The following is an 11,619-nucleotide window of genomic DNA, read 5'->3' on the forward strand; positions in this document are numbered from 1 at the left end:
CATAGAAATCCAAGTTTTGTTCTGCTTTTCGATCTAGTTTAATATTGTGTTGAAGAAGGACATCTGGAGTTCCATGTTAAAAAAGGGAATGAGCTTCCTAAATAGTCTGATACTTGCTACAGTTCATCTGTGTCCTATGTCAGCTGGCTTTGTTAGGTGTCTGTTTCACAGGCTGTGTACTAGAGAAGCCAGCGGAGCAACTGGGTCCTGCCTAGCAGATCTGAACTTGGCATGCCAAATGTGCTGCATGTGGGAAGAGTCCTGAGAAACTGAACGACGGCACTCAGTGGTCCTGCAGTGTCTTGTTAGGGTGGACGACTGAGACCTGCTCAAGATTCGTCTGGAGGATGGTGGTCCTTTTGGGAAGGCAAGCAAGGCCTGATGATGTTTACAGCTCACACATCTTTTGCTGGGTCAGTTTATTCCATTCATAGGGCTGGAATAAAAGTATAAGAGCAAACCCACTCATTTGCTGGTATGAGCTTGCTCTTTGCAGGGGAGTTTGGTGGTACGGTTGTGGCAGCAAATCCTCCGTAGTGCAGGCAGTTCTTTAGTGGAGAAGAGAAGGTCAACTAAAGCTGCTCACTCCCCACTTTCTTCAAAGGTCTTGATAAAGTCTTCTGGTAATCATGCATCAACTTTGTAAATGTGACTGATGCACATTTATGCCAGTTTACTTTTCCTGAGGTAACTAAGGCAGTGACCTGTGCAGTTTTTGAGCAGGCCTTTCATTTAAACTTTATTTATATCTGATATACGCACATATTTTATATGCACACGTGTATGTGTATGTATATAGATATGTATATATAAAATAGTTTTTGTTTCAAGGTGAGTTTGTTTAATACTGTCATGTGCTTGGGTGTCTCCAAAGCACTTTCTTCAAGACAAAGTAGAATAGGAATGGCTGACAGGATGCAGAAAGCCTGTACTTCTGGATTTCTTCGTTCCTAAGTCCCTTTCAGGTTGCTGGGTTAGTGTAACAGATAGATACAGGCATCTGCAGATGCACTCTGTTCTGGAGAGCTGGGTGCCCAGCTCTCATCCTGAGGTCTCTTGTGGGGCTGGGGAAACCTGCCAAGGCTCGGTGCCCCCCGTCTTGAGTGGTTCCCTGAATTCCCAGAACAGTGCTCTCGTGAGGAAAATGCTCTTCATGTATCCAGTGGGAAGCTGGCTCCAGCCTGTTTACATATTTTAGCTGATGTGACATGTGGCTAAAAACAGATAACACAGGAAAACAGCATCTTGATTGCTGGACTGTAGCCATTTTTTTTGGTCTCCTTTTGGCCCCATAAATCTTGTATTTTTGACAACAGTCCCACTCCGACAGGAAACTTGCTGACTGAGAGGCTCTCCTGGGAGATGGGCAGTAGCATAACCTTGGGCAGGGGAAGGGCTGTTGACTTCCTAGGGATGGATACTGGCTAGAAGACTGCTGTTAACAACACGGGAACTGTCACCTCTTTCGCTGGCAGCCCTGTTACACAGAATAACTGAGCGGCCAGGGGCTCTACCTTCAGGAGATGATGCTGAGCTCAGAGCCTCAGTGGAAGTGCTGATGTATGGGCAGTGTCTGGACACAAGTACTTCACCTTAAATAATTGCTTCCCTGCAAAATGGCTTTGTTTAATTACTCAAGTTGGTATTGATTTATTACATGATAAAACTGGTAGTACTTGGTAAATCAAGGTGCATAATACCGGGGCTATTTCTTAACCTGAGTAACTGTCACTGAATTTTGGATTATAAGCCGGCTTGCAAAATTCCGTTCCCAGTTAAAGTGGTTTTCTTTGAGATACGCTATGTCAGTAATTCCACTTTGCCATGTCACTGAGTCACTGCTGTGCAACCACACCACATTAACAGGAAGCACAGAAGTTTTGGTTCGCCTGACCTGACTAGTCGCAAGACATGGTTGGATATATGTAGGTCACTAGATAAAGTGACAGAGTCCCATAATATGTGTGTGATTTTACACTCTGAATTTAAAAAATGAGCCATCTGTTGGAAGTGTTAATAGCGGTGCCTTCGGTGGCATGAGGCTGCGTGCAGCAAGAATTCTCTTTTTTCCTGTCTGTGTAATGGCTCCTACCAATGTCTTATTAAAACTTTTGTTTGTGCTTTACCGATGTTGGCAGCAGTTGTCTGCAGAGGCAGGACCACTAGACTAACATCTATTGCACTTGCATTGGCACTGGTTTTTGGGTGGGTTTTTTTTGTTTGTTTTCATATTGATCACTGAATCCTCCCGGCACTGCAGTGGAAGTTACGAAATCAGTGGTCCTGTAGTAGCAGTAATAACTGTAGCAGTTGTATAGTACGATCTCGGCATGTCTCTGGGTGGCTTCCTCTTGGATCTTCACTACGTGAATGTTTCTGAGGTGAGAATAATATTATTGAAACCAAGGATTTTTTTTGTCCCAGAATGTAATTTAAAATTGAGACCACAATGAAATATTAGTTCCCTTCCACTTAGATTTTTTTATGATCTTTTATGACAGATCATTTTTTATGACAGGTTTGTGATGTTTATTATATATATCATCTTATACTTAGCAGACCCAGAAATTATGTAACAGAACCAAGTGAAGGTCAGAGACAAAGATGTTTGTTGAAGTACCAGACATACAAGCAAAAGTGTTACTGTCAGAGGAAATGTGTTACTCACTGTGTAACAAAAGTGTTACTGTCAGGGTAGGTAGGTGAACTGCACATCTTCTGCAAAAAGCCTTGAGTCAGCAGTGTCTGTACTGAGATCTGACTCAAGAGTCTTTTCCAAAGTCAACTAATACTCCCAGGCTAAGCAATTTTAATACTTCTCCTCCTTCTGCTAAAAGGTTCGCAGTGTCTTACACAGCATTAAACCTATCATGAAAAAAAGCAAAAATGTAATGGTCAAATGCTGTATGTCCTCTCCCAATCTCTGTGTTGATATAATTTCCTCCATAGAAAATTAATCCCTTCTGCCATTCCTAATGATCGTGCCCAGAAGACACTTACCTGTGTACTAGAATGTTTCCATAATGAATGGCTGAATTACAGAAAAGCTTATGTTCCGGTTTTGTAAAGAATCAATTTCCTTTGCTAGCATTTTCATTGCTGGGCAGAAAGCTGACTCTGGAGCTTGAGCTGAACTGAAACATTTTTAAAGTCTGCTTTCATCTTTTTAGGCTTGAAAGCCTAGGCAAAAGCAGAGAAGAACTGAGGTAAAACGCAATGGGCTAGCTCACAAATGAGCTGAAGCAAAATGGGGATGAGTGTGACCTGAAAGTTAAGGATGTTTCCATATGGATTGCATGTTTTAGGCATTATGTGACCTGTGGTCCATTCATACAGATGTTTAAGGGAGGAGAATTTAATTGCCAGGTAAAAGATCCAAGACAATACACAAGCTCACTTTTAGATATGCCTACTCTTGACAATGCTTCTAGCCTGGTGTCCGCTCCTGCGGATATTTCTAGTAATGCAATATAATCCAAGCTGATCGTAAATGTACTAAAGAAAATTCCTGTGTGCCAGCACGCTGCTGCTGATACGGAACAGCTGAACATCAAAATACAGTATTGGTTATTCACCTGTGGCCTCATTCAAAGTAAGAAGGAAGTGTCTGTGGCTTTTGAGGCAGATGTGATGTAGAGTTCCAGTCCTCCTCAAAAAATCCTCTGCCTTCAATATGGGTCAAAAGTCATTGTCGAGAATATTCAACCACTATGGTTTCTTAATGAATTAGGGAAACCCCGTGTAATTACACTGTAAAAGTTTATCGGCAAGGTCAGTGATATGATAGACGTTTAACTCGTGGGACAGCATCGGGAAGAAAATACGATCTGTGAACAATTTCAAAATTAATTATACTTAAAAAACAATGCAGAGGATACTTTATAGAAGTTCAGAGGTCTTTGGTAGTTTTTAATTAAAATTAAAGCATAGCAGGTATGTTTTCTTGTAAGATTTTAGTATTTTAAGTACTGCTACTAGCCTTAAACATTAAAAATAACATTAAACCTAGAAAAATCCATAAAATTAAAAAGGGAAAACTTTTTTACCTCACAGTCTTCTACCACTCCCACCCCACCCCCATCCACCCCCCCGCCACCTGAGCTTGGAGAGGTCTTTTTGGGGGTTCATTTTTGTTTGTTTGTTTTCAAGAGAATATTGTTTTGTAAAGAAAAGTTTGGTACTATTATGTATCGTAAGACATCAATAGTTCAGGCTCAAAGAGAAATTACAAAATTACCAGTTCCCGTAGCACGTGCTAGATGTTAACACGGGAAAGTAATAGTGAGAAAGGCTGCTTTTTCAGGACATGTTCTTCAGACTTGCTTTTTCTACTTTATTCTTTCTCCCTAGAGTAAGACCACCGGTGATGGTTTCAGCCAGGGTACCACATTTTAAATTTAATGCAGCTTTCCTAACACTGATCTCTTCTGCCAGCTCTACAGTTCAGAGCAGCCTGTCTGGGGAGAGGTGTCTAAGTAAGCACTTCCCCGAGGTTCACCTTCAGTGCTTGTTTTTCAGAAGTTTATAGTATCTTCATCTCAAGAAGAAAGAATTTCATCTTCAACTGTAGCAGAAAACCTCGGGATTCCTTCCTCCCTCTCTAGACTTCAGCTGGGAACTGGAGTGGGATCTAGCGGTAGCACAGGTTTTTAGTCCCATCTTTCTATAGGTTGCAATGCTGGATGTGTATCTCCCATCCAGGGTGTGGTGAGCTGGTCAAAAGAAGTGCTAACAGTGATAGCTGGTCACATCCTTGTTCAATGCAATCTTGTAACAGAAATAGCAGACCCTGGGAATGGGAGGCGTATCTCCACCTCCAAAGAAATTCTCTTGACACGCTACGGGAAATAATGCAGCCATGGCTGTGATGCCACTTACTCAGTGGTACATCCAGGACCAGCAGTCACCTGGTGGAAGGTGGTTGGGAAGAGGGCAGGAGTAGACTGGTGAGCACGGGAACCACACAATCTGCTAAAATTAGTTTCCAGAAAGATTTTAAATGTTCATTTTTGGCCTGGACCATACTCACAGCAAGCTAGAGGGATGGAATATGAGTTGTTACAACTCACAACTGCGAACAAAAGGTTAAATAATGCGAAGGCTTTAGGAATGTAATCAAAAAGGATTTTGTGAAATACAACTTCATGAACTTACAATATGCATTTCAGCATTTCAATGTTTGGAAAATGAAGGTGAATACTAGAGGCAGGGAGTAAACTGAACGATTGAACAAAGCTTTTTTTAAAGCCTTAGAAGAAGGACATCATGGCACAGCCAAAAAGTAGTATGACTGAGAGAGGTGGCTAACAGTATAGATGGGGGAAAGAGAGCCTTCTCAAGTCTAACAACATTTTCTTTGAAAATAGGTATTTCCCAGTGTATGGTTTCCAATACTAGAGAAGGCAGACAGAAGGGATGCTGTGATGACTGCATAAAAGAGGGCAAAAGAGAGATTCAACATCTAATTCCTCATTCCTCTGCCTGATGTTGCATAAACGTCCATCAGGCGGTGTGTGCAGCTTGGGAGCAGGGGGGCTCTTCGCAGCGGTTTGAACAGGTGAGAGTGGCATAGCACTTACCCTGGTCATGAACCCTTTCCATGGGATTGGAGCCGCAAGAAGAGGTCAGGCAAGCTGGACCCATGTCTGACAAGAGTAAGTGACCAAAGGGGTGGAGAGGTGGGATCTGCCAGAAGGGCAGAAAGACGGGGGATCTGGACCAGGTAGGGTCTGGATGCCTATTCACAGCTTTTGTTCTGGGTTTGGGACTTGACTTCTGCTGGATGAGCGGGTGGAGAAGTGCAAGAAACCTCAGTTAGAAGCAAACTTTGGTTATCAGACTGTGTTTAACACCTAGAGAGGAGTTCACAGAAAGGCACTTTGGGGGAGGCCAATCCTTTGAAACAGCCTCTCTGGATTTCTCTCAGTTTGGTCTTCAGTGTCTGTCTTTTGGCTAAGTATAAATCAGCCTCCCATATTCTCATTATCCTGCTCCCCACTGGCCCTATTAGCCCGGCAAATGAAAAATTTGTGGAAAAGGGTTTATAAACATGTTCTTGAATAGCTTTGTGGTACATTTGGGGTGTGAACTAGGTTGCTGACATCCTGAGCCCAGACTTGCTTTCTGCTGTCTGTTGCAGTCAGGGTGCTGTTGGAGAACGGGCATGGGAGTGGGTACCTGAGAGGGACGTGGAAAAGGACATGTTGATGATGGCTCCAGGACAAGGGGGTGCAGCTTCAAGGGCACAGAGCTGGTGGGGCAGATATCTGAGGGCAACTGAGGCAGGACTGAGGCAGGAAGAGATGAATCTGTGCTGCGGATGCATCAGAGGAGGCTAAAGTGTAAAGCTGGTGCCTTTAACTGCTTCCCTTCAGGTATAAGCACAAGAGCTGGGCGTTTCAGCTGACTGAAAGGGGCAAGGCTGATCTTGGCTCTTGCACCAAGAACCTCAATGAGAAGGGGTGAAGCCCAGCCCCAGGGATGCCCCTGTTCACTCTCAGAGGCAGAGCTGGAGGCTTGGTTTTCCAGGTCTGATTTCTGACATTTGTCACCTGTGTGCCTTGTGGGTGTTAGAGAGCCAGGAGTTTGCATTTCTACTGGTTTTGTGTCCTCATGTATTACTGTCGACAGCTGGGCTGCAAATGACTCTTTGAAGAGAGCACAGCTTCCCTTTAGCACCCTGCATAATATCGCAGACTGAAGGTGCAGCACTGCCTTTATGTTAGTAGAACAGGGTTGACAAGACGGAAATCCCTTGGATATGTAAGTGCATGACCACAGCTCTGGTCATTACACCTGGTTACAGCCTGGAATATGGATAATTTTTTGGAAAATGGGAATTTGGAGATCAGGGATGTGATAAATGCAGTGTTGGTCCTACACACTTTCTGATCTCTCAGAAAGGGCAGTGATGGGCAGGTGGGCGGTGACTCCAGTGAGCCATTGTGTAGGAAAGGGTATTTGCATCGCAGGAACCATAGGCTGTCAGTGCTTCAAGTCTGGTGCAGTCTCTGACCACTTGTGCATACCAGTCAGCAGCAGCAGTGCACCAGTCTACTACCACAGAAAATGAACAAAAATTTATGTAAGTAGTATTATCTGCCATCAAATTGCCAATCCAATTAGTGTGTTACAATCAGGACAGGAGGCACAAACCCATAAACTTCTTGAACATTTTTATGCAAAAAGAATTCAGGATTCCTGCCCCAGTAAAAGCCCCTGCTTTTGCCTCATATTAAAATCTGGTTTATTTTATAAGAAACTAAAGATTATAATGGCCTTGAAGTTGTAGTTGTGGGTTTTGTAGTGGTTAAGTAGTTCTCAGAAGAGGATACTGGAAAGTAAGAGACTTGCTGATGTCATTTTTATTTTACCACCAGTACCCGAAAAAGAAAAAAAGCTGAGAAAGATGTTGGTGGCCCTATATAAGGTGCATCTCACCTCCTGCAGAGCACATCAAGAATCACAGCAAAGGTAAGGTGTGCAGCCTTTGTGCCTTTCTCGCTGTGCCTTGCCCACTCCCTCTGATGCTAACGCTGCTCTCTCTCACCAGTGCTGAGTGCTGTACCTGCAACGTGCTGGGACGGACGATTTTGGGTTGGGGGCCATGGCATCCATGCAGACCTTGACCAAGAGCTTCTCAGGATGGGTTGTCTTCTGCTGCTGTTGCTGTCTTCCTCTTCTTCTCACCAGCCCTCTGCCTCCAAAAAGGGCAGGGGTGGCTTCTACTGCCCATCGTGCCTGCAGGCTCAGGAAGATCAACTTCCAGCAGCCCTACATCAGGAATCGCACCTACACCTTGGCTAAAATGGTACAGTAACCTGTGTGTCCTTCATGGTGGGATCTGAGGACCTCCTCCTCTGCCAGTACTCTGGCTTCTCACCTTCGGCATTCCTCTCTCTTTCTCATGCATTTCTCCATAAAAAAACGTGCATTTGCAGTAAGGAAGAGCTCGGGTATGTGAAGTGTGTCTGTTGCTTTTGGGTTGCGTAGCTGGGGGAAGATGCTGCCTCTTGTCCTGCTGCTCCCCTGGGGAAAGGCAGCCCCTGGCACAGCACAGTTCCTTCTCCCAGGTGGCTGCTACTAGACTGGGGCAATTGTGAAACATGAGGTTAAATTTCTGTGTTTGCCTGTCCATTTGGACCTGGGCCTGTCCATGATTCCAGCCGTGGCCAGGCAGCTCCTCTGGCATCTTACGGTGCTCCGTTTGTGCAGGTTCCTTGGCTGCTCTCACCGTGGGTGTGTTGCCGCTGGTGGGCTCCATGGAGTGCTGCAGCACCTCCCAGCAGTGCTGCGGGCTGGCGTGAGGTCGGCCACCTGTGGCATCTGGTTTAGTCATCATAACCACTGTGACATATGACGTTTAAGAGGGTCACAGGAATTCAGACTGCTGCTTATTTATTTTCCAGTGATACTAACCTTGAGTCTCACCCAGTTAAGGGGAGAAACAGGAACAGTGTCCAAGCTTACCCACCTGTAGCAGGCTATCTGTGGTGTCCGTTCCCTCATTTCACCTGCACTATTACTGATGAAAAACTTAGGGTTTATTATTAATTTTTAGGTAAGGTTCCTACCCCCACCTGACATTTCCTTTTTTTCCTCACAGGCTAGGGTCTCGGACCAGGACACGGACAACAGGCTCATTGGGCAGCAACTCTATGCTAACATCAAGGTAAGCCTTACACTGGGAGGCTGCTCTGTGCATCCTTCTGTAGCACTTGTTGATCTCTTGCCACGATTTAACATATTTAACATAATTTGCATACATAGGAAACCAACCGCTGCTATATGATGAAGACGATTACGGAGATTGTACTGAAAGATGTCCTCCTCACTGAGGCCAAGGACCAGTACCCACACACTGAGGAGGTGGCACAGTTCTTGGCATCCCTGACCTCGGAGCTGAGCAAATGTGTGAGTAGTGTTGTGGTTCTTTCCCTCTGAGTTGTGGCTCTTGACACTGCTCCTGAATCTCAAAATGCTGCAAACAGCAGCAAAAGGCAGTGATATGAAAGGAAACCTCAGATCAAAGATATGGGACCCGAGGCTGATAGAAAGGTGTGAAAAAGGAAAAAAAAGCACATCGTTGCATACAGTTGCCAATGTAACGTCTGAATGTTCTCGTTTTTTAGGAATTCTCAGGACACAGAGAACACATAGAAAAGAACCTGGAAGAAATGAAGAGCAAAATGAAACAGGTACATTTCCCCCCAACATTTAAAAAGAACAGTTCCTAACCCCAGTCATTTAGTTGGATTAAGGCTGACCTAACTATGAAACAAACTCTGGAAGTTACTTAGGAAGTGAAGCCTGCAGGGGTATTAAATAGGGGATTAGTGATGTTTCCACTTTCAGCACCCCTTTACTTCTGTTAACTCTCTGCACACGTTATGGAAATTTAAACCTTCAGAAGTCAGATTGCAGGTAGCTGTATATGCTAAACTAGAGCTGAACGAGCTAGTTTGTATCTTAGGGTATAATGACTCAAACAGAAGTACTTGAAAGAATGAGAGTGAGTTCTAATTTCAAGGGCTTTGACAGACCTGGTTTCAATTTTCTGAAAAATAACAAAGTGCTAAAACTTACATTCTGCTCTTTTCTAGTTGGGAGAGAATGGAAAGACTAAAGCCATTGGAGAACTGGATTTACTGTTTGACTACATAGAGAATGCCTGTACTGATGCCCCAAAGAAGGGAGGGAAAAAGATGAAAAACTGAAAGAATTTCAGATCCAGTTTGAAGACATGTCTCTAAGAAACTCTTGCTGTGACCTGGACTGATGTCCTATTGCAGACGCCCCCCACCCTCCCCTCCCCTAGATGCAGTATATTTTTCACTTGTGCCAGAAGTAGCAAATTAAATGGTCACAGGCAGGACACATACTGCTGCTGCCTTTGAGAACGAAAACTCCAGGACAGTGTTTGCAGCTCCATTTCAACAGGGGACGTTAGTTATTTTCAAAGGCATGCTCCTGTCCTCCTCACCTCCATAGGAATAAGGCAATTGTTTCTGTATTTTATATGCTGAGCTTTGACACCTAGGAGCCAGCTTTGCTCCAGGTAGGCAGCAGTACTGAGCCAGGGTGTTTGGAGCCTTTTACGTGAAAATCTCTCTTGCATATGTTGCCCCCTTCTGACCTTTACCTGAAAAGCTGGTATTTCAGACTAATTCAGAGAGAATTTTTGTCATTCATATTTATATGGTAACTTATTTTAAGGTAATAATTATACAGTAATTTTATTTATAGAGTTGATTGAAAAATATCCAAGGAAATGTATTTATGAAGCTGTATCAGAGGCTTTTAAGTGAACTATGAAATTAGAAAGAAAATGCTGTGTGATATTTATATGCAGATGGATTGTTTTATAAATGCTTACTCTTTAAGTTATTATAATAAATATTTTGGTCCTCAAATGTTGCCATTTACAGAGCTTTTCTCTTTTACTCAAATGCAAAGGATCATCTATATATGTCAGCCACACAATATGCGTCATTTACATACTGTGCCTGTGGGGCTACTGTGCCTGTGGGGCTACTGGGCCAGTGGCTGTATTCTTATGTATTCTGGTATTTCTATATCCAGAAAGGCTGCGAGCTCGGTCTGGGACATGCTTCTTCACAATAAGGCTGCAATTTCAACTTGTCACAGGCCAGGGCTTAGCAGGGAACATGTGGGTCAACTTTTCTTGTGCGGGGTGGCGGGAAAAATAACATCACTCCTGAGAGTCATTGGTTTGGTTCATTGATTCTGCCTCAGTATGCCCATAGACAAGATCCCATCTTGAACAGCTGCTGGTGAAAAGTCCCCCCTGGGTTAGATGAGATGGAGACAGTCAGGCAGCAGCTGCTACTGAAAACTCAGAGTGCTGCCTTCTTGTGCCCCATAGGCATGCTGAGGACAAACGGTGTGGTGCTCTGCAGCATCAGGGATTTGAGAGTGCTTCAGAAAAGAAGTGCTTGGTGCCTACTCTTGACACAAGTTCCCAGACAGAGGAAAAAATCCAAGTCACTGAAGAACAGTTTATTCTATCATTACAAGTCCTTCAACAATGTCCCCTGGGCAAAGACAAAGGAGTTCCTCTAGTGCAGCCAGGGACACTGGTGGCTGGACCAAGGAAAGTTAAAGAGATGAAAAGCATACAAATAGTGAGAAAGCCAGAGGAAATATGTAATAGCAGATTCTCAGCAACTGGTGAAAACTTCTTCAGCAAGGCTTTACCATTTATTTATCAGGGCAACAGGCATCCTGTCCGGGTCTGAAAAAGCACTGCAAACATCCTCAAATAAAGGACTCAGGGCGGCACTGCAGGTGAGGAGAGTGAATTTTGTAAACACAGAGTATCTGGAACATACAAATGCAAAAATTCTTGCTAAAAGGTTATCTAGAAGTCACCCCATGAATAGATACTGTAATATGAGAAAAATGTTGGCAGGAAACCTACCTTGACCTGTCTTGGCAGCTTCATAAATTAAATTGAAAGAGAAATTAGTTAGACCAAAAATAGTCTCAACACGTCTTACATCAGATATTGAAGTTAGATGGCATTGAAGTGAAATTAAACTATCCTGTCTTGTTCCTGAACCAGACAATTTTTGAGACAAAAGCATCCACCCATACCTA

At 43.8% G+C, this 11,619-nt stretch overlaps 1 protein-coding gene across 1 annotated transcript; it reads left to right on the forward strand.

Moving 5' to 3' along the window:
- The first annotated feature begins 819 nt into the window (after positions 1-819).
- Positions 820-10,327, forward strand: IL22 (interleukin 22). Its single transcript, XM_037390573.1, has 6 exons — positions 820-7,473; positions 7,553-7,810; positions 8,606-8,671; positions 8,770-8,913; positions 9,132-9,197; positions 9,603-10,327. Exons 2-6 carry the CDS (start codon positions 7,607-7,609, stop codon positions 9,714-9,716), a joined length of 594 nt encoding a protein of 197 aa, XP_037246470.1. The 5' UTR covers positions 820-7,473; positions 7,553-7,606; the 3' UTR covers positions 9,717-10,327.
- The last annotated feature ends 1,292 nt before the right edge of the window (positions 10,328-11,619 follow it).

This window comes from Falco rusticolus, chromosome 5 (assembly GCF_015220075.1).
Source record: "Falco rusticolus isolate bFalRus1 chromosome 5, bFalRus1.pri, whole genome shotgun sequence".
NCBI classification, from domain to species: domain Eukaryota; kingdom Metazoa; phylum Chordata; class Aves; order Falconiformes; family Falconidae; genus Falco; species Falco rusticolus.